General features: G+C 39.3%; 1 protein-coding gene across 4 annotated transcripts; it reads left to right on the top strand.

Annotated features, from left to right (window-relative positions):
• The first annotated feature begins 2609 nt into the window (after positions 1 to 2609).
• Positions 2610 to 27345, top strand: LOC147620539 (leucine-rich repeat receptor-like serine/threonine-protein kinase At2g14510). Of its 4 annotated transcripts, XM_086824762.1 has the most exons (4): positions 2611 to 2842; positions 3036 to 3633; positions 26805 to 27024; positions 27140 to 27345. In XM_086824762.1, the coding sequence occupies exons 1-4, from the start codon at positions 2764 to 2766 to the stop codon at positions 27161 to 27163; spliced, it is 921 nt and encodes a 306-aa protein (XP_086680888.1). In that variant the 5' UTR covers positions 2611 to 2763; the 3' UTR covers positions 27164 to 27345. The 4 variants fall into 4 exon arrangements, with proteins under 4 accessions (XP_086680886.1, XP_086680889.1, XP_086680888.1 ...); XM_086824760.1 differs by having other exon boundaries at positions 2610 to 2842; positions 26805 to 27345; XM_086824763.1 differs by lacking the exon at positions 27140 to 27345 and having other exon boundaries at positions 2610 to 2842; positions 26813 to 26946.
• Positions 27346 to 27771: the final 426 nt, after the last annotated feature.

The following is a 27771-nucleotide window of genomic DNA, read 5'->3' as shown; positions in this document are numbered from 1 at the left end:
AAATAAAAATTTTGTTGGTAGTTTTTTTATATACTTGTATAATGGTATTGAGAGTTTAGATAGATTATGAAAAATAAAGAAAATAGGTAGCGTTTACACAATTCTGCCATTTGTTCGGTTAAAAAGTTTCTTTCACATACTTTTGTGTAGCGTTCTAGTACAACATTTCAAGCATTCAAACTGTATTTTTTCTTATTCATATGAGGAGGGTGGCGCCTTTAACTTAGTCGATTAATGTTATTAGTTACCTAGTAGATTAAAAAGAGCCCTTGGGAATTCATTAATATGTCTTACTCTATTATTCAAGGCAAGGAGTACGGTTCCTTTCACTCAAGAATAGCAAAGACGTGTGTATCAAGGGTGTATCTCTTTTTAAGGGCGCCATCATAGAAAAATAGGTAGAAGCCTTAGTGCCATTTGGCCATGTAACTCTTTTCTCGATGAAAACTAGATGAAACTTTAACAACCTTTAGACCATCACATGAAACCAAATAGTACTTTTAGCATGCTAGGGATCATATTGAGGTCTTATCAAAAAACATTTCCAAAGCTTCTACTATAAGACAAATTGAAAAGGAGCCTAATAATCAAATTTTTGTCTAGTAAAGAGACATATGAATAGTACTATAAAATTTTATATTTTAATATGTAAAGAAAATAAGTTGCAACTACCCATTTGCAAAAGGGTGTCTTGTTAGTCACACAAAATAACTTACAATAACGAAAGAAAATAAGTTGCAACGACCCATCTGTAAAAGACTGTCTTGTTATTCATACAAAGTAACTTACAATAATTTTCAATAGCCATCACTTTAGAAGGAAACTAAACTCAGAGAACACATAAGTATAATCAAGTACTAAGAAATTTTTTTTTACAAAAGAATGTCTTGTTACGTTCATGAAATAACTTGCATTAAGTTTCAAAGACCAAAGTCAAAGAACACATAAGTATATTCAACTTTGAAGTACTCACAGAAAATTAGCACCATAGAAAACTCAAATACATGATATATTCAAGTACTCACAAAAAACAATTTTGAAATTTCATGTTAGTGCTTAGATCAAGTCACATAACCCGGTTCATAGTGTAATTTTTTCTTTTAATTTAGAAATCCCGGTTGAAATTCGAGATTGCTTTTAATTTTAAGGGTTGAAATATGCACATTTTAGTTATAAATCTTGGCATTCATACGATTTCTCGTGATTTTTAAGTCTAAATCCTAATTAAGCCTACCGATTGCCTTTAATTTTAAGGGTTGAAAAAATATTTCTTTCGAGTAGTGGCTTGGATCACTAAGGCACTTGCGAAAGTAAATCCCACCAAGTATTTACTATGCCTTGCAAAAAGGACAAGACCAAAAACATGACAATGAAATCATATCAGGAAGTCATGTGAAATGCACTCGTGTAATATACTTTATTTTTTCTCTCTCCCTTATTAGGTATCGAAAAATTCATATTTTTTATTTTTTTGGGACGAGTGAATATATATTTATAAATTAGCAGAAAGCTTTTTACATCAAACTGACTCTAGAATTCAACATCCTATCCCTACCCCCACATCTCTATTCATTTTTGTTTAGCAATTCACATAACAGATTCCATCTATCCTCCTCCAATACAAAAGAGGATTGTTCCCGAGACACATGATAATTCTGCAAAATAGAAGCCTCCATTAATGCTTCAATGGTGCACCCTCTAGGGGTCTGTTTCTCCAGCACACCTCCCTTCCTTGACCATATCTTAATAGTGGGCCTTGTCCCCACTGGAAAAGGTTTTGAATTTTTACTAGCTGCCCCGTGAATGCACACCTTCAACGTTTAACCTTCTTGATCATGAGCAAGCTTGATTTTTGATGGATATCATGCACAGTTTTAGGTATTTTGAACGTAAAAATTTGTAAAAATACTTCTCATCATCGTTAAAACAAACGCACACCATATTGGGGAATATGAGAATTTCCCACAAGTTTGGGACACGTGGTCAAATGTTTGGATTAACCATAACTTGAACACCACTAATCCAAAATGAGCGCTTTATAGCTCTTTAGATTCCATTTTTCAAGCGCTTTCCAACGATAGGTCATATGATAGGGTTTTGAGAAACTTACAAACATGTTATCCATGTCCCCTTTTTTAAGTATTCAAAAATGGGAATTGGAAAATTCCCAAATTCACTAATACGGTGTGACATGTAAACGGTGAAAAACTTGGAGTTCTCATCCCTGTCAAAAAAAAGCAACCTTGGAGTGGTACGATAAATTAAGTGGTTTACATAAATTTAATTTCGAATATTTTCTCAAAAAATAACATGGTAACTTATATTCGAGGGTACACACAATTATTAGAGGGTCACAATTATTTGAAGATATTTTGAAACTTTGCAAAAACCTTGAGATTTCAAGATTTTTCTTTATAAATAATTTCACATTTTTTAGATAAAGGTATTCCATTTATTGGGAAAATTCTTTTTTTCAAACACTGGTAAATTGTTTTTTTCCCAAACAATGCTACGCACAATTATCGGTATCTCTGCACACCGCAATTATTCAAGGGTCACGGCGCACTCTTTTGACTCAAGTCACACGCGGCACAGGTATTCTTGTCCGGTCTCTGTCTGATTCCTTGGTAGAAAGTAACAGGTAGACGACGATATCTCACGACCGGGAGTCACGAGCGTTGCGATTCTTATCTCGAGAAACAGGATATTGTGCATTCTCTAATTACACAAGAATCTTGAAATACAGCTTGCAAGAGTTTCATCATGAGGGGGCGCATCGTCTCTCTATTGTTCTGTCTTGCAGTCTTCATGTTCTTGCCTGCTCGTTCTGCAGCCCAGCCAGGTGTGCACTGTCCTACTAGTGAATTCAAAAAATCCAACTTTATACACCTAATCCAACTTTAAATACCTTGAAGGAAATGAATACCTTCAAAACTTCAAGGGGGTTGTAGTAGTAATTCCTTTTAATCTTCAAAATTTTCTAAATTTTTTTTTCGAGCACTGAACTGAGTGTTTGGTTACATGCATGTTGCTAGCTGTAGATATTGAGCATTTGGTTACAAGCATCAACTGTGGGGGAGAAAACTATTCTGATCCTAGCACCGGGATTCAATGGGTTACCGACACCAATAATACTGATCTGGTGGATCATGCCATCGGTGGTGAAATTGAAGGTAGGCTGCAAAATTCAACAAGCGTGCCGCTCAGAACCCTTCGGTTCTTTCCAATAGACCCCAGGAACAGCAAGTTCTGCTACACTCTGTCGGTTGAGAATGGCAGCACGTACATTGTGCGTGCCTCTTTCCTCTATGGAAATTACGATGGGCTGAACCATCCTCCTTCATTTGTGCTGCTTCTCAATTACGATGTATGGGTTAACGTGACCACCACTTCTAATTCAACGGCTGATCCCACCATGCATGAGTTCATGTACATTTCTCAGCAACAGAATGCGACTGTATGCTTGGCTCCGCACCCAAACAGCAACGACACGCCTTTCATATCCAGCTTGGAGCTCAGATCTCTCACTCCCACCATGTACGTGACTAATCCGGAGGGTGCCCTCAAAATGGGATATGGACTTCTCCTCTCGCACCGCATAAACTACGGTGCAACAACAAGTGACCCAATAAGGTATGTGGCATCTTTCTCCCTTTGTTAGCCTGTTTTTGATCTTTAGTTGGTTTTGATCATGTTTTGTATTAGTTAATGATTACATACATGTACATGGCCATCAAGGTGAAAATAAGGGCCTATTATCGTAACGTAAAGGTAGATGGTTTGCTGAATATATGTTCTCTGTGCATATGAAAGTATAGAAAAATTGGACAAAGCTTTTAAAAGTGTCTGTGAACATGTATGGTGTTTTTAGCAAGTTTAACTTCATGACCCACTCAAAATTAGTGATTTTGGGTGATTTTATAAATTTTAAACCACAAAGTTTCCTTCCTTGTTAGATAGCCCATAACTTTTTGAAGAACCTCATAAAATATCCTTTGGGATAAGGGCTCTATTGCATGTGTCATTGTGAGGCGACATTGGCATGCTCTATTTGTTGCCATATGTGCGGAACTTCTTTGATATATATATATACTACTCCAATTGTTATTTATTATTTCCTTGTTCTGTTTGATACACTAGATAGATGGGGGAGGGTGATATTTTTCACTATGAGCATATGTAATTAATGCTTCTCCATAATAGAAGCTATAAATAATGTTATTTTTATATATTACTCTACTACACATATATTGTTGAAAAAAATCAGTGCAACTCTAATTTTAATAACTTTTAAAGAAGTAAAATATCACATCTTTAGAGAAACTATAAAGGATATCTCATTTTTTTATCTATTATCATTTTTTGTTCTTTTGTATAGCTATCTTGTATGGTTGTGTTAGTATCTTAGAAAAGTACATCATGGCTCCTAGTGGTAGGTTTTAAGATTTTTTCTCTATTTTTTTTTCACTTGTATGGTTGTGTTAGTATCTTAGAAAAATACATCATGGCTCCTAGTGGATAATTTCATTTATTATAAATTTTAAAGAAGTAAAATATCACATCTTTAGAGAAATTATAAGGAATATCTCATTTTTTCATCTTTTATTACTTTTTGTTCTTTTGTAGAGCTATCTTGTATGGTTGTGTTATTATCTTAGAAACATACATCATGGCTCCTAGTGGATAAATTCATTCATTATATAATTGTTTCTCTAATTGATACACCACATATATTTGCACTAAGATTTTAACCTGGTAGGTTTGAAGCTCCTTTCTTTGAATTGCTCTTGCATTATTGGTCTTTTTAGCTTAGTGTCTGTCCTAGATTTTTCTCTCTCATTTCAATTGTTTTCAACTACTACATTTGGCAGGAAAGGTGTTTGCAATATTTTCCTTTGTTATCATAATGCAACCAAACCTAAAATGTTATTAGGAGTTAATTACTTTAATTCTTCTCTTATATCCTTTCCCTTTTCTCATAAATCCTTATGTTGAGACTAGAAATGAATATTTCTTAAATGTTTCTTTTAGGTTTGGTCTTTTAATCTCTCATTTACAGGGCACTTAGAAATGAGACTATTATTACATAAGGATTAGTGAATCTATCTTTACATAGAAACTTTAGACAAATCTTTCTATGATTTTTATGTTATGTGACAACATGTACCATTTTTTAGTCTATAAAATCCACTTAAAATTAGTGATTTTTTGAGGTTTTAAAAATTTTCAACCCTAAAGATTCCTTGTAAAATATCATAACCCTTTTCCTAGTACCCCATAAAAAAACCATTGAGACTCATATCAGCTCCTATTTTTTTCCCTATTTCTAATTTACCTAGTTTATGAAAGTAAATCTCAAAGTCACTCTTTCCAAAAAAAAAAGACTCCGATATTTTAAAGGAAAAATGGCTTCCTTCTCTCATACTTCTTACCATGCATAAAGCAAATCCTATTCTATGAGCACATCTAGTGGCAATGTGATAGTTGCAAAGGAACTCAAAAACCTTGCATACCACTTGATTTGGCCCAAAAATATGCTTTGATCCTTCAAAATCTTTAGTGCAACCAATTTTATTTATTGTCACTAGTTTCCTTGGGTGCACAACTTGTCCATTTTAGTGATACTATGTGTCCACATCGAGTTCCTTCTCACTCTCTACAAAGGCAACTTTCCAGGGTTCAAACTTCCCCTAAACTATCGATGCTTTTCTACACACAGTATTAGATGGTAGTGGCCCTAAACCGTCCTTTAGAAAGTCAACATCCCCCACTCTATGAAAAATGTTATTTTCTCTTCATCTAGGCAAATTTTGGCTTGATTATATCCATAGAAACTATCCAAAAATGAAATATAGTTGGAACACACTTAAAACTCAGTGCCCAAGGATGAATACAAAGATTAAGAAGAATAAACACCACTAAACATTTGCTAATAGCAAGAAAATTGACCAAAAACAATCACCTTTGATTATTCAATATCAAAAAGTGTAAAAAATGTTGAAAGCCCTGTCTCTGTGCTCTACAGAGTTTATAAATAACCGTAAACTTCTAACTAGCAACCCCCATTATGGGTTATGTCGTTGCTTATGTCCTACGTGAAAATTAGTTACAAGAAAATAAAAGAGTTGCTACTGCTAATAGCTTAAAAGTGGAGTGGCGGCATGCATGATGGATTTTTCTATTACATAAGCATGTTAGGTCTACCAACCATAGACTATAAGGCGTCTTTTTATATGGCAACTTTGTGTCTACAAGATGGTGAGTTGTCAGTGTGCGGTCGAGACCCAGCCCTTGCGTGGTTCTAGACCACCTAGTCAGCTCCAGAGGAGACACGACTAATGCAACTCTGCCCAATGCAATAAGCTAACACTAATGCGTTGAGCCACCAATCTTCCTAATGCGTTGAGCCGCCAATCTTCCTAGGCCAAGGGAGTCAGTCATGCCAACATAGAGGTTAGTTCCTTCATCTGATAGGATTCTTGTCATGGCTTTTGATCATGTTTCCAAATATAGATAGGAGTCACATCTAGATAGAAATGACTCTAAATCCAGATCCCAATTAGAAGACATATTCAGATAGGAAAGTACTTAACACAGACTTATACAGAAGAGAAAATGGAGAATTGCATAGACAAATTATTATATCACTAGAGTGAAGGCTTAGCCCAAAGTACAATGCCGTAGCTCTCCCAATTGTCACTCTCTACTCTCTCGTATATCTTGTATCTTGGATAGTTCCCCTTTCCTCTTTCAGGTACTACCCATTAGCAAGATCAACTTACAAGGTTATTACAAGAAATTAGATTTGTGCCCAATATTTTTTTGCCCAATGGATACATTGGGCGGCAAGTCTGGGTGGTGACTGTCAACGATGGCTGGATGACCACCAACACTTGTTCATCAAAGTGGATGATGCCTTAACAGCACAACGAAGAGCCCACAATGACTTATTATCGTTGTTGTCTAGAATCACTTCATTCTTGAAAAATTAAAAACCAAAATTTTTATATCCGGGATTTGGGTTTGAACCCTAAGGCTTGTTCTAGCCCCCTTCATCTAGTTCTTCGTATGTGGCAAGGCCTCCTAAAACAAACTTTATGGGCTCGCATCCTAGGCATACCTGGGCTCATAAGCCCTCTTCTTGCTACTCACCCAGGCATGCCCAACTCTAGTCCTCTCATTAACCCGTTGGAACTGTACATCAATGGGCTTTGCATATGGGTACTTTTTCCTAGCTCTTTCCATTGCATCAATGCCCATTCCCACTAAAGAAGCATGTGTCTTTGTGTGCTCTCGGATGATGGCATCATTCTCAAACACAGTTTTCTCAAGCTCTCTTGATCTTTTACTTCCCCCTTGACTCGACTTCCACCCATATGGTGGTCTTCTTGTTGGTTCTAATCTAGAATGTGCCCTTTCTTCTTCTTTTAGGTAACTTCGTTGGTGAGGGGTTCTTGGAATTCTCGCTCTATGCATGAGCTATTGCCTCCTCACAGGGATCCTTGCGTCATAGGACCCTATGACTTCCTCGTAGTACTACTCGAGATCCGGATGAGGGGCTCTTTCTTCGTGCTGACCCTTCTGCCTCTCGGAGGTGCTTTGCCCTGGTTTCTCTATCTGAGACATGTCCAACTAGTTCATAAATTATGCAATGTCATCCTAATTGGACGGTCTCACAGCTTGCCTACTTATTAGTAGTCTGAATTAGGATATGTAAGCGTAGCAGATGGGTTTAATAGAAGGGATTTTTAAAATCCTTTTTTTACACATTTTTTGTATACATATAAGGGTACCATTTAAAGGGGGTATTCATAGGTTGAATAGAAAAAGGGTATGTTTTATTCATTAAAAATTCACAAATTAGGGATTTTTAAAATAGTCCTTGAACGCACATGATACCGAGGGTTTACTTATAGTGAACCCATTGAGCTATCTCTCTCCAGATAGTTGTGCTCTTTTGGGCCCTCGCTCGGGCTTCCTTTTCCCTTTTCTCCCTTTTAGCCCACCCTTGGAAATCTTCAATCATCCTTTCTTCATTTTGTATTTTGACAGCATGAGCTGGTCTCCACATGATCCTGCCTCCTCAGTTTGGCCCTGGACGCTCTCAACTCCTTTTCATGTGCTTTCCTTGTGGCATCCAGCTAGTCTTGTCTGTTCTTTAGATCGGTATGAGCTCTCGTCAGAGCGACATTCAGCTCATTGATCAACCTTCTTCCTCCTTTCCCTCTTGTGTTCCTAGCAGTGGTTGTGGATTCTAATTCCTTTTTGAGGGCTTTTATTGTCAACCCATCCTGCCTTTGTTGCTCCTTGTATTCCTCCACCAAGTCATCTATCTCTTCAATTCGAGCCCTAAGATCCACCTCATTGCTTGCCCTTTCTTCCAACTTCTTCATGGCTGCCCAATAATTTTCTCGTAACTCATCATCAGGGATTATATCCATTGATGATCCTTTGTACAATACAAGCTCCTTCCCCTTCCTAGTAGGCTGCTCTTGCACTTTCTTCCCATCACCTTTTAGTAGGGTGAATCTTTTCTTCCATGGTTCCAGTTCCATTCTCAGCTGCTCATTCTATGCTTACTGTAGCTCCTTTTCTTTGCTGGCACCTACCCCATTGTGTCCTGCCTCCTTATCCCCTTGTCTGTGCTTAGCGGATCCCAGAGCTCTTGTAGGATTGGTTCTTGTCAGCTTTCCTGTGTCTAGATTTTTAGATCCTTCATCTAGATTCTTATCTTGCTCATGGAAGGGAAGCATCTACTTGCACGTGGGTGTGGGGGCTTGCATTGCTGCTATTAGCTTCTTCAGGTATTCACCCCACACCTCCTTTAGATCTTCCATTGCGTGGCTTTCCCATTGTTCCATCTTCTCCTCTTCCAAATCATACACTTCTAGAAACTCCTCGTCGGCGTCCAGAGATGCAGGTCTGGATTTTGCCGCCTTGACTAGCTCCACTTTGTTTTTATCTGCCGCCCTGGCCCGCACCTCTCTTATAATTTGATATGTTCTTCTCTGATTAAGAGGATCTGGCCCTCATCCCTATCTTGGCGTTCCTTGTCCATGTCTATCTCTTCTTTTTAAGTTGCCTATTTGCCTTTTCATTCCTTGCCAAAACCCATTTTATTATTCCCATTTCTTTTTTTGTCTCTTCTTTCTCTTTCTGGAGCCCTAGCAACTGTCTTTGCATCTCCTCCATCCTACCTGCTTCCCTCCTTCTTCTTTCAAACTCCTCTTATATAGGGGTTCCTGTTGGCTCCTCGTGGTGGCTTGGATGATGCCATCCTATTCTTTGACCACCGCCTCTGGCTTGGCAATCTCATTCATTCCGTCTATCATAAACTTTTAAAAAATTCAGGTATCCCTGCACTTCAAAGGACTCCGAAAAGTTTGTAGGGTGAGGTGCAGGAGGGAGCTCAGCTTGTGCTTTATCCAAGTGAAGTTGTTCAGTGACCATGATTTCTTATTATGCTTGTCCCACATGCACACGTTATGTGTCTTCGGCCTCCTGCTGTGCTTGTTCAGGATGCGGGCATTGTGAGGCTAATGATGTCTCCTACTGCTATTCTTCCAGCTTTTGTGTTAGCATGGACATGCCGATATCATCGTCAAAGTCCTCCTTTAACTATTGCGTGCTTTTTCCTTTTGTTGTCTTTCCCTACTTCCCCTTCTTTTTCTCTCCAAATTCTAAAGCTATCTTTTTTCGATACATTGTTTGTTTGGAGCTCCCTTCTTGCTGGGAGGTCACCTTTGTCTGCTCCTTGCGCCATGTGTCTTCTTTGTTGCTCCTTCTGACTCCCCTCCTTTTGTGCAGCTCCTAGTTGTGCTTTAAAGAGTGCTGTCAGCACCTCCACCCAAGCCACCTTCGTCCCCAATTCCACCACCTTCACTAGTCGAAGGCTCTTCTTGACATGCAATATGGCTTGTGTATGAGATTGATCATCTCCACCACGAAGCGTATATGATTCTACTTGTCCTCATCTAGAGTTCCTGTGATTTTAAATTCTATGGACTTACCTTCCAAAGGGCCAAACTCCTTGATCAAGTCTTCTTCATCGGGCTGGTTTGACCTCTCCTTCCCCTTCAACCACGTTAATTTGAAGACCTTAGCCCATAGAGAGGGGGTTGAACACCCTCCTCCCACCCGATGGTAATGTGATTGTGTTGGACTTCTGCACAGTTTCTCCACAGCTTTGTAATTTTGTTGTAGCTCCTCCTAGGGAATAGCTTAGCAAAATCCTTTAACCCCATCCCCTCTCGACATTCAAAATGCTTATCCACTTCCTTGTATACAGTTGAGGATAGAGGCTCCAATTCTAGCACCATGGTTCCTGTTTTGGGTATGCAGGGGTTGAGCGTGAGAAGGCAAGGAAAAGGGAAGAGATGGAATCAAGCGCATGTAGAGAGTTTTGAAAAGGTGTTTTGGAAACTAAGATTTCAATGGAGAAGCATTCGGCTATTATCTTCACCTTCCCCAAGGGTGGCCATAATTGCTTCATATTTTTGTGATTTCCCCAGATCCTCCTCGCTACCCAACCATCAATGCCATGAGCACTATTTACAAGGTTATTAATGGCCAAGCCAAGAATAGGTGATGGTGATGTGACAAGTTCCCGTTCACGTCCATACACCCCTTTTTGTGGCGGCAATCTCAACTTTCCTGCTTGCAGCATGCTGCTATCACCTTGTTCCTCAATATCTATACATACCGTTATTATATTTACATATGGTAAATCTATTTTTGGGCTATTTTCTTTAGCATTTTTAATTTCCCAAGAATCCTGTTCTTGTTCTTGCTCCTGGCTTTTGGTTCCCTGAAATGTCTCTAGATCAGGACGTTGATTCCATGCTTTTTCTTCATTAGGCATCTTTCCATAATAGGGCTTTAGCTTGTGCCCATTTACCAACTTCCTGAGTTTTTCACCATCCAAACTCACTAGCTCAAAAGTTCCTGTCCCTAGTTTCCTGACACAATTTTGTATGGACCCGTCTTTCTCATTTTTAATTTTCTCGGTTGGGGTCCCACTTTTGATGTGAATACGAGGACAACATCTCCTTCCTCAAAGATCTTGAACTTTGCGTTCCTGTCTACTTGCAACTTTCTTCTCCTTTGCACAATTTTTAGTGTCCAGGTGATGTGTAGTCTCTTTTCATCCAGCTTTAGGAGTTTTTTGATCATGTGCCCCTTTGATTCTTTCGGAGAGAGCCTTTCGGTGATGTGTAGTCTCTTTTCATCCACTAGCTTCAGGAGTTTTTCGATCATGTGCACCTTTGATTCTTTCGGAGAGAGCCTTTTAACTACTATTATACTGAGACTTTGTGTCAAGAACTCCATGGGCACTACTACTTCTAGACCATACACCATGCTAAAGGGTGTAAGTCCTATTGCATTCTTATAAGCCTTTCAACTTTTTGTGTATTATCATGTTGCTGCTCCGTTAGTTTCCTGATTACTTCATTGATAAAGTGGCTCCCTTGGTCACTGACTATCTCTATAGGGCATCCGAATCTTGTCATTATGGTTTCATAAAGGAACTTTGCTATAATGTCTTGTAGTCTCCAAGGGCCTTTGGCTCTACCCATTTTGTGTAATAATGAGTAGCCACCAAGATGTATTTGTGTCCTTTCCTTTGAGTAGCTGGTTTGAATGAGATGACAAAGTCCAAACCCCACTTTTGGAATGGCTTGATTGGAAGGAGTGGGTTATGGGGCATTTTGCCTGCATCACTTGGTTGCCCCATTCTCTGGCATATGTCACACTCCTTTGCAAACTTGTATGCATATTTTAATGTAGTTGGCCACCATAGACCTTCCTCGAATACCTTTCACCCCGAGACCTCTCCAGAAAAATGCCCATTGCTTATACCTTGGTGAGCTTCTACAAGATGTATTTGTGTCCTTTCCTTTGAGTAGCTGGTTTGAATGAGATAACAAAGTCCAGACCCCACTTTTGAAATGGCTTAAGTGGAAGGACTGGGTTATGGGGGATTTTTCTTGCATCACTTGGTTGCCCCATTCTCTGGCACACATGTCGCACTCCTTTGCAAACTTGTGTGCATATTTTAATGCAGTTGGCCACCAGAGACCTTCCTAGAATACCTTTCGCCTTGAGACTTCTCTAGAAAAATGCCCACCGCTTATACATGTTGCACTCCTTTGCAAACTTGTGTGCATATTTTAATGCAGTTGGCCACCAGAGACCTTCCTAGAATACCTTTCGCCGTGAGACCTCTCTAGAAAAATGCCCACCGCTTATACCTCGGTGAGATTCTACTAGAACAGCCTATTGCTTGTGCTCGAGGACACATCTCCTCAGAATTTGGTCGATGTCCATCTTGTAGAGCTGCCCAGCCACCACCATGAACTACTTGCTTTGGAGAGTCAACTTCTTTCTCTGATCTCTGAACATGTACTCTGGAAATGACAAGTTAGACAAGAATTGCAGCATTTCATCATACAACTCGGTTTCCCTCCTTTTATGAGGAAAAGCTGCGCATCTGTAAAATCATCTTCCACCCCCTCTGGTTCTTCTCCTATTCTTATCTTGACAAGAAGTTTTCCACCACTACATGCTTGTTCCCAAGGGTGTGCCTTATGTTGAACTCAAATTCCTGTAAGAGCATCCATCTAGCAAGAGCATCCATCTAGCAAACTTTCCTACATGCTTGTTCCCAAGGGTGTGCCTTATGTTGAACTCAAATTCCTGTAAGAGCATCCATCTAGCAAACTTTCCTACTAGGTCTAGTTTGTTTATTAGGTATAGGAGAGCTTTTTGATCTACATGAAATTCAAACGTCTTACCCAGCAAGTAGGGTCTTAACTTCTTGATAGAGTAGATCATTCCCACAATGACTCCTCCATGGTGGAGTAGTTCTTTCTAGGCCTGGATAGCCTCGTTCTTGCATAGTAGAGTAGTCTCTACCATCCCTCTTGCACTTCTTGCATCAGAGCACTACCAATGGATACATGAAATGCATCGATGTGAGAGTTGGGCTACTGGAGAATGGGAGCTGCTGATAGAATCATCTTGAGATTCCAGAATGCCTCTTGATAGGATACGAACCAAACATATTCTGCATCCTTCATTGTTAGACTCTATAGGGGCACCACCACGTTTGCCAAGAACCTCATGAATCTACTATGCCACTTGATTAGCCCTAGAAACTCTTTGCATTATTAGGTAGTTGCAACTCACAATGACTACAACCTTGGCGCCGGATCCACAAGAAGCCCTTTTCCAGACACTATATGCCCCAAGAAGGATCCACAAGTTATAGAGCAAAGGCGCACTTGGCTCATTTCAGGCTTAGTCTGACCTTCCTGCACATTTCCAGGAACATTATGAGGTGTGTTATGTTTTCTTCTTTCTTCTCAAGCACACTAAAGTCATCCACAAACACCCTCATGAAGGTGGTCAGATATTCATGGAATATTTCCTAAAACATCCTTTGGAATATAGCAGGAGCATTTTTCAGCTAGAATGTCATCACATTGGAGGCAAATGCCCCCAATTCTATCACAAAGGCTATCTTTTCTTTATCTTCCTATGCCATCTGCACCTGATTTTACCCATTGAACCCATCTAAAAAAGAGTATGTTTCATGCCCCCAGCTACTACAGCCAGCAAGGAATCAATGAATGGCAGTGGGAATGGATTTGCTATAGTGGAAGCATTCGACTTCTTGCGGTAGTCAATTCAGACCCTAAGCTTCCCATTCTTTCTCAAAACAATAACTATCACTGACAACCATTCCGCCCTATCCACACGATATATGAGCCCTACCTTGAGTAATTTGTGAATCTCTTACTTCACTAGTTTGGCATAGTTTGGGTTCATTCTGTGTCTGCTCTATATGATTGGGGTGCATCTTCTTTCAAGTTAATTTTATGCTCATAGAAACTTGGATCAATCCCCTTCATGTAATAATAGCTCCAAGAAAATACATCCTTGTAGGAATTAAGCGATTCTAGGAGTCTCCCTCTAAATTCTTGATTTATCTTGGCACTAATTCTGATTGTCTTGGGTTGCTACTAGGTTCACCTCTTCGAGCTCTCCTTTTTAAAACTTGATGTTCCTTTTCCCAAGATTGACTTCCTCTTGCTTTAGAGCCACCATGGCTTTTTCGTGTTCCACTTAAAATTCTTCCACATTATCCTAAGTGTCCTCTACCTCTTTACGAGAGCTTTTCTAATTCAATATCACTTCAGGATGAGCCCTTAGAACCTCTCGATCATACTTTTGCACAATCCTCTCTATGTCCACTTCAAACAGTGATAGTAGATCTCGATTCTCCTTTAATATCTTCTCTTTGTCATTATCTTCTACCCCTTCTAGGTAGTTTAGGCCCTCTGCGTGCATTAGTCGGCTTGCAAGATTTAGCCTATCTTCTTCTAAAAACTAAAATGTAGACTTTCTTTCTACCTCTCCTAAAAACTAAAATGTAGACTTTCTTTCTACCTCTCCTAATCGTGATCTTGTCCATCTCTGAGTTGTGCTTTATCCTTTTGCTCCTGAGCCACGGTCTTCCTAGGAGCATTAGATATGCACCTGCTATTTTAGTCATCTTAAGAACAATGAACACAACAGTGAAGGCACATAGCCACTTCCATTTGTTTTCCTCTTATTATTTTGATAGGTTGGACCCTTCTTTGTTTAACCATGCGAATCTGGAGAACGGTGTGGTCTACATGTCAGCAGCACCGATCGGTGATGGCAATTGGAGTCATCGGAGGGCACCGGGGGGTCGGAGCCATCTTGGAGTCATCGAAGTGGTCGGAGTAGTCGGGGGTCGGAGTGGTCGCAACACATCGGCGGTGATGGTGGTCGGAGCAATCAAAGTAGTCGGAGGGCACTGAGGGTCGGAGTGGTCGGAGCACACTGGCGGTGATGGTGGTCGGAACAGTCGGTGTGGAGTGTGGAGGAACTAGCTTCCCGTGCACAGGTCGCCCACTACTACTCAATTCACCGTCCCAGTGAATGCCAAGAAAACATAGGTGAGCCTCCGAGAAACACATCCGGCACAAGCAGGCTGCCAGGCATACCTCATACAATGATCCTTCTAGGCAAACCTTCTGGAGATACAAAATAAATAAAAATGAATCAACTAGGCTCTTGGTGGGCAACTTCATCCAACAAGCTGTAGAAAAAAAAAAGATTTAACAAGGAGCTCTAGTTTATCCAGCAAGCTATTTCTTAGAGCTCCTGGTGGGCACTTCATCATAGAGCAAGCGATCACTAACTGTATTACCACTGTCGTCCCCCGGGAAAAGCATCTGGCAAGCAACAAGAAGGTTAAAACCAACAAAAGCACAAAACCAATCTAAACAATAATCATTGGCCACTTCATCTTAGCAAAACTTCCAGCACGAAGTCCAGGCATACAAAGATACAAAATGAAACATGGCCAAGAGCAGTACATAAAAGATCCACTTCTCATTAATGGAAAAAGTCCGCTTCTCCCAAGTATCATTAGCATGTGTCAAGGCAGCCTCACACACAACTTTTGCTGCATAAAGATAAAGTGAAGGCAGGGGAGGTACCCACTGTTTATACTGCATGCAAGTCCTCCCACAGGATGCATCAAATATGAAGACATTAGCTCCCCCTTCCACCACAGCTCAATGATGCAAGCTACTCTTCCATGCTTGCAAGCAAACATCAATGGCGGCTATTTCATTGCATCCATCATAGCCTTATTCTTCAAAAGCAGCCAAAGTACATCAGGTTGGCCATAGGAAGCTGCATGGTGGAGAGGAGAGAGAGAGGTGGTGCCAGTGATGAGAGAGAGGGGGCACGGGGGGTGGTGGGGCTAAGGCTTAAGGGTTAGGGATTCTTTTAAAATTTTAATGTGTTTTCTTCTTGGCGAGCATGGTTTGACAACAACAGCTGCTGCCGTGGGGAGCTGCTATAGATGCTGCCGACTAGTGACTGAAGGTTCTTCTACAGATGTAGCCGTCTAGCTCTACTGGACACCTGCACAACTATGTTGCATGCTTAATGACTGTACTCTAGCTAAGCGCTGCTACAACTGTGAGCTATGCTCTCTAATGGCCACCCCCAACCTCTTCTCTTTGCTTTGACGAAATCCACCAAGCACTACATGCACAGCCTTTGCTGCGATTGAGAATGGCCACTGCCCATTCTCCTTTCTTGTGACTAGCTCTGTCATGCTTTGATGTGCTCTCCGACATCCACCACCAAGCTCGGGTTGCTCTGTTCTAATGGCCACCCCCAACCTCTTCTCTTTGCTTTGACGAAATCCACCAAGCACTACATGGACAGCCTTTGCTGCGATTGAGAATGGCCACTTCCCATTCTCCTCTCTCGTGACTAGCTCTGTCATGCTTTGATGTGCTCTCCGACATCCACCACCAAGCTCGGGTTGCTCTGTTCTCTCGATGACCCCTGGGCTCTACTCTCTCTGCTACACAATGTGATGACTTCTTCTCCTCTTCTCTCGAGGATGGCCACATGCTACACTCCAAGTCCATACATGTTGTGCTTGACGACCACCCCACAACCACCTTTCTCTTATGGGATAGCATTCGCCAACAACAAGGGCTAGCAGAAGTGGTCGGTGGGGGACCGAGTGAGAGTGAAGGAAGGGGGCCGTGAGGTGGAGACTCTTTGTTGTGTTCCTCTCTTCCAACTAGAAATAAAACACTCCTCAATTGTTGAAAGATACATCAAACCAATAGTGACTTTTGCTATGGTAAACGTGGCTAAGAAGAGTCACAATTGTAATCCACAATGTACCCCAAAGGGAGCCTTAAAAGCTACATCAGATACAAGCATATGGGATCTCCACACAAATATCAAAATTTAGACATAATCCACAAACAACCCTTGGTGCATGTAGCAGAATCTCCAGACAAAGCACTTAGTTGCTTTGAGTTGTATTGGAAGAGCTAGAAACCCTTCGGCACCCCGCACTTTCCCAGTGGTGCAAGAACAAAGAATGAAAAGAGCGGCCAGAGTGAACTGCCCAAACAGCTGCATTCTTTTGATTGCAATGAGGGGGGCAGTGAGTGGGGCGTGGGGAGTGAGAGCAAGGGAGGTCGGGTGAGTGGGGCATGGGGAGTGAAAGCAAGGGAGGTCGGGTGAGTGGACGGTGAGGAAGAGGGGGGTGGTGGGGTCACAAGAGAGAAGGGGGCAGGTGAGTGAGAAGGGGGGAGGGGGGGCGGGCGAGTTTGGGAGTTGACAGTGAAGAAGAGGGGGGCGATGGTCAATGAGGGGGGAAAGGGGGGGTTGGTCAGTGGGGTGGGGGGAGAGAGGAGTGGGCTTGGTCTCGTCGAGGAGGGGGGGAGGCTGAGTTTGAGAGAGAGAGAGAAAGAGAATAAGGGGAAGGGCTTGGTCGGTGGGGGAAAGAGAATAAGGGGAAGGGCTTGGTTGGTGGGGGAAAGAGGTAAGGGGGTGATTGAGAGAAAGAGATAAGGGGAAGGGCTTGGTCGGTGGGGGAAAGAGATAAGGGGGGAAGAGATAAGGGGAAGGGCTTGGTCGGTGGGGGAAAGAGATACGTGAAACCTGAGTTTAAAACTCTCTTTCATGTCCAAGAAGGTAAAGAATATATAACACGAAACATATAAGTTTAAGCTATTTTATGTTTTATAAGAAATATGGAACTGTGTTTGATAAACTCTAGTTCTTTGTAATAGAACTAGAGTTTATCAAACAAGAACCCTTTCACTCTATGTAATAGAGTGTTAAGAACCCTTTCACACTAGATATGAAAACTTTGGAACCATGATGAGGTGAACAATTCTACACAAAATATCAAAGTTTTCAACCATTTGAAAACTATCATTCTCAAAATGAGGGTTGTAAATGTAGCTTATAGATAAAGAGCAAAGAAAAAGTAGAAGAATTCATGAGTTTCCCTAACTACTCTTCTTTATCTCTCTCCCTCTCTCTCCCTCTCCCTCTCCCTCTCCCTCTCTCTCTCTCACACACACACATGCACATGCACCACCTATACACATGCAAACATGCACACGCACACATGCATACATACACACACACACACACACATGCAGATACACACAGACACACATAGACACACACATAGATGCACGTATAAATACACACAGATGCACACACACACACACACACACACACACACACACACCCATGCACACACACGCACACACACACACACACACACACACCCATGCACAAACATACACACATAAACATAGATTGTATTCCTCTATGGATTTTTTTCTCTTAAAGCTTTTCAACACATACATATAGTGTGATTAAACTCTAGTTAGAGATTTTTTTTAAATGGATATTTTTCTCTTAAATATTTTAAACGCATATATATAGTTTGATTAACCTCTACTTGAAGAATTTAAGAGTAATCATTAAAACTTAGACCTTTTATCAAGGGTATGGTGTTTTTTTTAATGATGGTGTTATAATAGCTATGGCTAAAAACTCACATTTTTATAAAAGCTATAGTATTTCTTTAGAAGAATGTAAGGGATAGATCCATGCAATTAAAATTCTTCACACACACATTGAAGAGTAGATAAGCACATAAGAGAGACATGGATGGCTAAATGTTCTTCTATATTCTTCACTTTTCTAGAACGAGAACATAACGATAAGAGTACATAACAAGGGAAAGTACTCTAGATAGTTCTAAAACATACATGTTTCATATTGTGAACTTGAACTTGACTATATGAGCTAGCACTATAACAATGTTACAACTCTAGTAAACCAAAAGAAATGTTATATAGCATGTAACCCATTGGAGGTAGATCAACCATAATCTCCCATCCATGCCCTCCAAGTAAGCTTTTAAACATACCAAGCTTCTTTATACCTCATTCCTTCATGAAGAAGTTAGCCACCTAATTCTCTATGCTAGCATAAACCAAATCCATGTCACCTCCTGGAACCTTCTTTCACACAAAATCATAACATACCTCAATGTGCTTCATCCTAGCAGGATAAATATTCTCACAGTGGGATCAGTTATAATATGTAAGCATAGCACATGTGTTCAAGAGAAGGGATTTTTAAAATCTATTTTTTACACATTTTTATGTCATACAGAAGGGTACCATTTAAAGGGGGTATTCACACGTTGAATAGAAAAAGGGTATGTTTTATTCATGAAAAATTCACAGATAAGGGATTTTTAAAGTAGGCCTTGAACGCATGTGATACTTTACAGAGGGTTTATTTATAGTGAACCCCTCAAGTACATATTTGGTTACTAGGCCAGTAGTATATTTCTCAGGTTGTCCCAATAAATGACATGACCTCACCCATATTTACAAGTAACTTTTGCAAACAAGCTACCTCACCTAAAGTTGGTAGTCAACCCCTACACTAGATAAAAACCATCACCATCGAGTACAACTATTTGCATATCGATGCTCTAGTTAAATAGTGGCATGTTATATCCTAGAATCTTCTTTCACACAAAATGTTAATGTACCTCAATGGTTTATCCTAGCATGATGTTTAATGGCTACACAGCCAAGCAGTTAAACCGATACAATTTCTCCACAAGAAACATGTTGATTAGGCGAAAACAGAGATTGAGACACAGCAGAAACGTAATGCACAGACATAACTTTGACAGAGCAAGGTCACACAAGAGATAAAACCCTAAAAATCTGCTTCATTCTCCTCTTTTTTTCTACCTTGCTCAAAAAACGTTACTCTTTCCCCAAAACGTTATTCTTGAATAACCATTACATATCGTAACTTCCAAGATCCCAAGAAATTCATCATACATTCCTACCACCTTATAATTCCGACTTACTAAATATCTGACTCAGCAAATATCTGACTTAGCACATATCCGACTTACTACATATCCGACTTACTACATATCTGACTTAGCAACATTCAACCTAAGAGAACTATGCCTTCAACACATGGCACGTTTCGGTGGTAGATTTCAAAGAAATTTGACTCAGATCCACATATCCCTTGATCAGATCAAAATGTCAGACAAAAGTAAAATCATGCTGCTTCATCAAATAGTCTGCTCAGCAACCTGTATCTGCTCTGCCCCATACATCTCTACCTCAGGCACTTGGTCTGCAACTATCTCAACTGATTCTGCCAACAAATCTGCAACTTGTGTCTTAAAGCTCTGGTTTTTCTCCAGGTCCTGCACTTTCTGCAGCACTGAAGGTGCTCTCCATAATCATCACTCTTAGTGGACATGTAGTCCCCAACTCGAGACTTTGGAAAAAAATTTAATTTTAAAAACTTCGAGCCAGTAAAGTCCCGACTACGCAACTTCCAACATAGCACAATTCAGTCAAACAAACCCTGACAAAAGCTTCAGCAAATTTCAAGCTCTGTAGTAATAACTGATCAAAACATCCTGTGCCAACAATTAAGCTTCTTGGCATCATCTCAACACCTATGTTCTGCCTTAAGAACATCCATCTCTGTGCTCTGTTAACTTCTAGTGAGTCGGATCTCACTTCTTCACCATGCACCAAAGCTGAAACTGGCCAATGAAGATGTGGTGGTTTCCCTTGAAACTTCTTCAACCTAAAACCATTGATTGGCTTCTCTACCCTTGTTCCAAAGACATCACTTGAAGCTTTATTATCCTTCAAAGCTACAGCTTCTACCCATTTAGTACAATAGTCTATTGCAACCAAAATATACTTGCATCCTTTCCTTGTTGTAGGCTTAACAGGTCCCACAAAATCCATCCCCCACTTCTGGAAAGGCTCTAGTGGTAGAATAGGATGATCTGACATTCTATCCTTATTATCTAGCTGACCAGTCTTTTGACATATGACACACCTCTTAGCATACTCATGTGCATCCTTCAAAACCATGGGGGCCACCACAATCCAGCCTGGAGAATTTTCTTTCCTATTATATCTCCTGAGAAATGTCCACCTGCTGCACCACAATGTGCTTCTTGAATAACAGCATTCTGTTCAAAATCAGGAACACACCTTCTGATGACTTGATCAATGCCCTTCCTATATAATGCCCTTGCAATTACCAAAAAAGGTCTACTCTTCAAGGCAAAATTTCGCCTCTGATCTGCAGTAAACTCACCTGGGATAGTGCCATCAGCAAGAAATGTCAATAATTGGTCATACCAAGAATCCGACACAGCAGCCTTTTTGAATGAGATTTGCACCTGCTTGTTGTAAAAATTCTTTTGAATGCTAAAACATGGATTAGAGAGTGTAGAAAATTGGTTTTGATCCACATCAACTATCAGAGAATCCCCATTTCGATTCATGGAATCACTTTCAAAGTCATTTTCAGCCATGAGAGTTGGAATAGAATGTTGCAAAGAATCAACATCAAACATGTTAGCTTTGTTTTCATTTGTTTTGCATGAAATTAGAAAATTTTTGCATTCAAGGTGACTACCCTGATCTGAATTTTGCTGATTTTTAGCCCCATCTTGCTGAGATTGAGCATGGCTCATCACCTTGCATCATTAGGTCAAGGAAACTTACAAAAAACATGGAATTCTCAAATTCAAAGTACTCTCTTTGAGAGCTTTGAACTGAAATCTGATTTGATTCTAGTTTTGAAAATTCAAGGTTGGAGTTTTGTGATTCAAAAACATTGCTCATGCACATGATTTCATCATCATCTTGGTTGTTGGGATGCATGTGGTGAAGAATTTCCCCATTTGGTTGAATGCATGATGTTGGCTTGGGGGTATCTATGGGTTCTTGGTGGCATCTTTGGCTCACTCCCACTTGTACTCCCTTTCCCTCAATCATCGACCCCATTGGGTATCCCCACTCATCATCGTCATCACTTGATTCACTCTCAAACTCATCATCGTCATCATGTGATTCACTCTCAAACTCATCTTCATAACTCTCATGCAATGCTTCACATGATTTTTGCAATCTAGCTACCCGCTTAAGGCTTGAACAAGTTCTCTTTGTCCTACCCTCATGCTTTTCACAACATACATATGCATCATCAAGAACCTCTTCAAAGGCTTCTAGCTTCTCTCTTGCTGTCTCCGTCTTCTCACAAGACCCATTTTTGGATGCATATTTGAACTTTGAAATGATTTTGTGAAGTTTGGCGCTCAAACCAACCATGCAAAAATTCATGCATTGATCTCCTTTTGAACATGGCTTACACATGTATGAGCATTCATTTGTTGCATGGTTATGACTCATGCAAATCAAACACTTCTTTTTCTTCTTTTTACCCATATTTGAAGTTAGAAATTAGATAGCTATGTGAGCTCTCATATTCAGTGCACCACACCAAATAGAGCCCATATGTATGCTTGGAATGGAGCGCTGCGGTGCTATACCGTGATCCACCCCACTCATGACAAATAGGTGCTCAAACATTGCTAAAATCAGAATTTGAAGTGTTTATCATGTAAAATCTGAATGATGGCTTACTTGGAACACGTCAACCTCCAATGTGAAGTAGCACTTTGAATGAGGAATTCCACCATCCCATCCAAGGATATGCAGATTCTGATTCTGTTGCACCTACAGATTCTGATTTTGCTACACTTGCAGATTCTGATTCTGCTCCACCTATTCTAAGTATTTTGCTGCAAGATCAAAGCAGTCTGCAGAATCAAAGCAGTCTGCAGAATCAAAGCAGTTTGCAACAGGTTCAAAGTAGTTTGCACAGCAGGTTCAGAGGTGGAACTCTGATTTTTGGAATGGCTTAAACTGAATCTGATTTCGCCTCCTGAATCTGATTTTGCCTCCTGAATTAGATTTCGCCTCCTGAATCAGATTTCACCTTCTGAATCTGATTTTGCCTCCTAAATCTGCAGCAGTGCCTGAATCTTTAGCACTTGCTTTGCATGCTCCTATTGTAGGCTCCATCCTAATCAACCTTAGTTGCTGAATACTTACATGTCTAATGTGTTTTTATGCTAAATATTAATGTTTGCAATCACATGTATACTATGTGACATCATGATACAACCTTCACTTCAGGCATACTTACATTCAATGCAAACATTTTGTAAACTATTTTTCCCTTACAACTGAGAAATACTAGCTATTTAAATCTTGCGCATAACATCATCCCATGAAGGGGGTTTAACCTCACTTGAAAACCATTCTCAATCATTTTTCCATTAAAACCAGGTTCTTTGTTATGTTCGGCACATGAACCACATCAACAAGATACTTAAATTTTTCATCCTACATAAGAAAAGATATTTTTTGAACATGCACAACAGGTGCACTATAATTACCACCTTTTTCCATCCTACATAGACATAGATACTTTCTACACATGCTTAATAGGGTGCACTATGATTATCACCCTTTCTTACATTTAACCTGATTTTTCTAAATATATTTTTACATAACCAAGTTTTTCCAAATCCCTTAATTTTTTGAACCACTCACCATGGCTCATTTTGTGGTTATAGGTACACTTGAATGTGATACAACTATAGTCTTGGAACTAAGCATACACTACATCACAAGAAGTTGCTTACCTAAATCCCTTTATGGTAACTTCCCACTTTTTATATAATTTTTCTTTTTATAATAGTCCTTTGCTATATGCCCTTCTTTTTTACAATAATAATAGTTTATGCGTTTTCCACTTTGGTTTCTTTGCCACACACCTCTCTTCTCTAGCTCCCCATATCACTAAAGTGGCCTCTTCTACCTGTTTATGATTGAGAATCATGTTGTTGTTATCCATGATTTTTACTTCCTTATTGGCCTGGCCTGTAGCTCACCTGTAGCTCAACCTCTAGATGAAGATTTGCCTGTACTTTGCCTATGTGAGAGTAGAAGGCCTTCCTATATATTAACCGAATGATTTAGTCCAAAATATCCTCACTAATCAAAAGGGCTATAAGGTCCTCAAAAATAGGGAAATTTTCTTGAGATATTATACATGTCTAAAACTAGTCACAAACTTTTCCGAGTCTGAATTGGCCGACACCAAGTCGTCATCAACTAGTCCTCTGAAAAGAGTGGGCATCTATAAGCCTTTAAATCTTTAATGAGTAATAATTGATTCTATTCTTATTCCTTTACACTTCTTGATTTAACTACACCTTCCTAGCCTTGTTACTTGTGTTATACGACCTTTTACTTGCGTTATACACCATTACCAAGGTTATATAGCCTTATTACTTGTGTTATACATCTTTGGTATGTGTGCTATACACCTTTACCAAGGTTAGCCATGCCATGCCTTAAAGGCATGTACTAGTCGAGGAGTGATATTTTACTTTAAGAAGATTAGGCTCCTTCTCCTCACTTATAATAAGCTCCCTAATCCTTTTCCCATGAGGAAGTTTGTCATCTCTTGAACTTACACGCTTGGTGTTGTTCTTGTGAAGCTTCTTACTCATAATATGAGAAAGACTGTTAGCAGACATTGTTACCTACAATAACTCTTTCCAACACCAAATTTGATATTTTTTATCACAAACAAAACTTATAGTAACTTTTGGACTCCGAGTAATCCTGCAATCTCTAATAATATGTCTAGCAGATAGAAACTTAATTAACTAGTGATGCTACAAACCTATTATGGAATGACTTTATGTGAATAATATGTCTAGCAAATAGAAACCTAATTACTAGTGGTACTACAAACCTACTATGCAAACACTTTATGTGAATTAAACATAAATATACATCTTTTATATATGTGCAAATACCACAACCTCTGTAGGCACTTAAAGTCCACCACTATGAATAATAGTTTCTACAAAAAATGCACAAAAATAAATGCTACACATCTAAAAACCCTCACTCTTGATACTTCAATCGAGTGTCTACAAATACCTTACAAGGCCAAAAAAGGGGTCCAAAACTACTCTAGCTTGCTCTAGAAATACGAGTAAGGCCCTTTTGGTCCTACTAATAGTACACAGTGTGATTTTTCTTCACCAATTGCTTCACCAAAGATGCTTTATAAACTATGGAAGTGCCCCCTCTTGTTGTATCTCATGCCATTGTCCCTCACTAACAGTGACATATATCTCATGATGTTGTCCCTCACTAGTAGTGACCTATAAAATTTTTCTTGTGAATCAAAGGGAAAGAGAAAAAGTTACTCTCACCTATGTATCATGTCCTTTTCTTATCTCTTAAGATCCTTTATGTGTATCAAGGTGCTCTGATACCATTAGAAGAAAGTGAGGGAGAGAGTGAGACTGAGCTCCTTGCAAGCAAACTTCTTCACGCACACTTTCACCAACACAGGTGCTTTCACATTCATTCAAACTCCTACATGAATATTATTATTCTTCCTTACTCATTTTTACATAATAAAGGGAAGTTACTCTGCTACCAAAATAAATAAGGTGTTCTAGTGCAAACCTGACTATATGAGATAGCACCATAACTATGCCATAAAACCAATATGGCTATGATACAACTTGTAATCCAGTGGCATCCTAAGCATAATCTCACCAACCATGGGAACGCCATAAGCTTGGAGCTGTCATTCCGGCATGCCATAAGTGTGGAGGTGTTATCCTTGAAGGCCATCCATATTTGCACTAGGTTACCTTTATATCTTAATAATTTTTTATTTTTATTAATTTAAGGTAAGGACTTACATTTCTACCATACCCACTGCTTACACAACATTGAGGTTTAACATTAAGGTTTTAATGTCATGTAGTTAAACTCGTTATCTCAATAATTTTTACTTCAAATCATTGAAGGCTAACGATTCACATTTTTATCATACCCATTTCTTAGAAAGCTTTCAAGTTTAATGTCAAGTAATTAGAAAAATTTGAGAATTAACCTTTAAAAATGCAATCTTTGAGGCTATAAAATGGTTTAACTCATCAGAAAAAACTGTTTATTTAATCTTATGTAATTTTTTAATCTTTATACATAATGTTTTTCATAATTTTCATACCCAATTTCTAAGGCTTCAATATTGGAAATATTAATGCAATGGGCCCAAGGGTGGCTAGTCACCAATATGGCCAAATCTAAAAAACTAATGGACACAACTAGTGCCAATATGGCCAAATTTTTGCTAGTCTCAATAATACCGATGTTAAAAGGTTTTTATAGGCATAGTTTTGCAATTAATACTACTTTATGGACTACGTTTACATCAAGTACGATGGTATGCAAATGTTCATTCGGACCTGTATCAAACCTAGTCATGGTTACCCCACATCTCTAGGTCAATAGAGATACACTATGCAGCCCATTGGGTGGACACAAATCATTTTTTCATCATAGTGTGATTACTCCCTTACCTTATCATCACACTCTTAACAATTTTAATATCCATCTAGGCTCTTGTACTTATGTGGGTGTGGAATAATGTAGCCTACCTTTTTATCTTTGCTTAATAAAATATACTCTAATTATCTCTATCAATGCCTTATACTATGCCTAAGTTATGTTTTTTTAGAGAAAGATCAGGTATTTTTTAAGTGTTATAAATTCACACCACCATGCATTTGTCTCATACCGTAGCATCGTAGGGGTTTGATACTAGTAGTGATTAGCACAAAAACTTAAAGGGCGTATACTAAACGTCGATTTCTTAGTCAAGAAATTGAAAGGGCATACGAATTCAAGACATTAATATCTTAATCAAGACATTGAAAGGGCATACGATTTTAAGACATTAAAACGGTATATGTTTTCCTTTCCCAATTCTATGGATCTCTTTTAAAAATTTCTTACCTTCCCTTTTAAGGGATAAACTCCCCTTGCAAGGGTACTACATTCTAAATTTGATAGTGCTAATCTTTAAGCTCTCAAATAAAGATGCGACACATTGATTTTTTACCTTCACTATTTTCTCTTTTTTTTTAATTACCTCTTATGAGACTTAAAATGTTTATTGATTAGGTATCCAGATGATACATTTGACCGAATTTGGATAGCAAACACAACTACTCCAATTCTTTCCACACGCTCAAACATAAACATCAAAGCTAATGATTCGGAGGAACCTCCTAGTAAGGTCATGGCAACAGCTATAACGACAAACGCTTCAAGGAGCCTTACTTTTGTTTTCGATGATTTTGGAGGAAGTGGTGGCTTTTACATAGAACTACACTTTGCAGAGGTTGTACCCCATATTCAACGTAACTTTTCTTTATTAGTTAATCAGGTCGCTGTACCTCTCGAAATCTTACCCCCAAACCTTACCTCAATCTCTCTGCGGATTAATGAACAAGTAGACCTTCCAAGTCCCTTGCAATTGACCCTTGTTCCTGCTGCTACCTCTACGGATCCGCCACTTCTCAATGCAATCGAAATTCTTAAATGGTCTGAAGATCAACTCCAGATAGCAGGGACATATATTCAAGATTGTAAGTAACATGTGAAAGTTAGTATAAATGTAGCTTTAATATTGATGAATTTGTTTGTGAAACTTTTGGATGTATTTTATTGTTGCAAGTCTTCACATTTTTGGGTCGATAAATTCTCTTAGGGGGTTGTTTATTTATTTAAAAAATATAATTGATGATTTGAAATCATAATGATGAAAAGTTGAAACGTGATTAAATTACACCTAGAAGAACCAAAATCCAATTGAAATGGTAATCGAATCAAATTGTTTTTAAAAACCATAAATAATTATACTCATTTTAATTCTCAAACTTGATCGACTTGGATATATATATATATATATATATATATATATATAGAGAGAGAGAGAGAGAGAGAGAGATTTATTTTCATAATTGCCCAATGTTGACAACATCATGTGGGTATTGATGGTGCGAATCCATGACCGTCTCCCATTTAGATGCTACAAATATTCTAGTGTGATTCCATGACCCTGAACATCGACCCATCCCCTATAGAG

Source organism: Cibotium barometz, chromosome 31, assembly GCF_041138505.1.
Source record: "Cibotium barometz isolate CiBa-2024 chromosome 31, ASM4113850v1, whole genome shotgun sequence".
Taxonomy (NCBI): domain Eukaryota; kingdom Viridiplantae; phylum Streptophyta; class Polypodiopsida; order Cyatheales; family Cibotiaceae; genus Cibotium; species Cibotium barometz.
The sequence above is the reverse complement of the archived record's forward strand: the minus strand, read 5'-3'. Positions and strand labels throughout refer to the sequence as shown.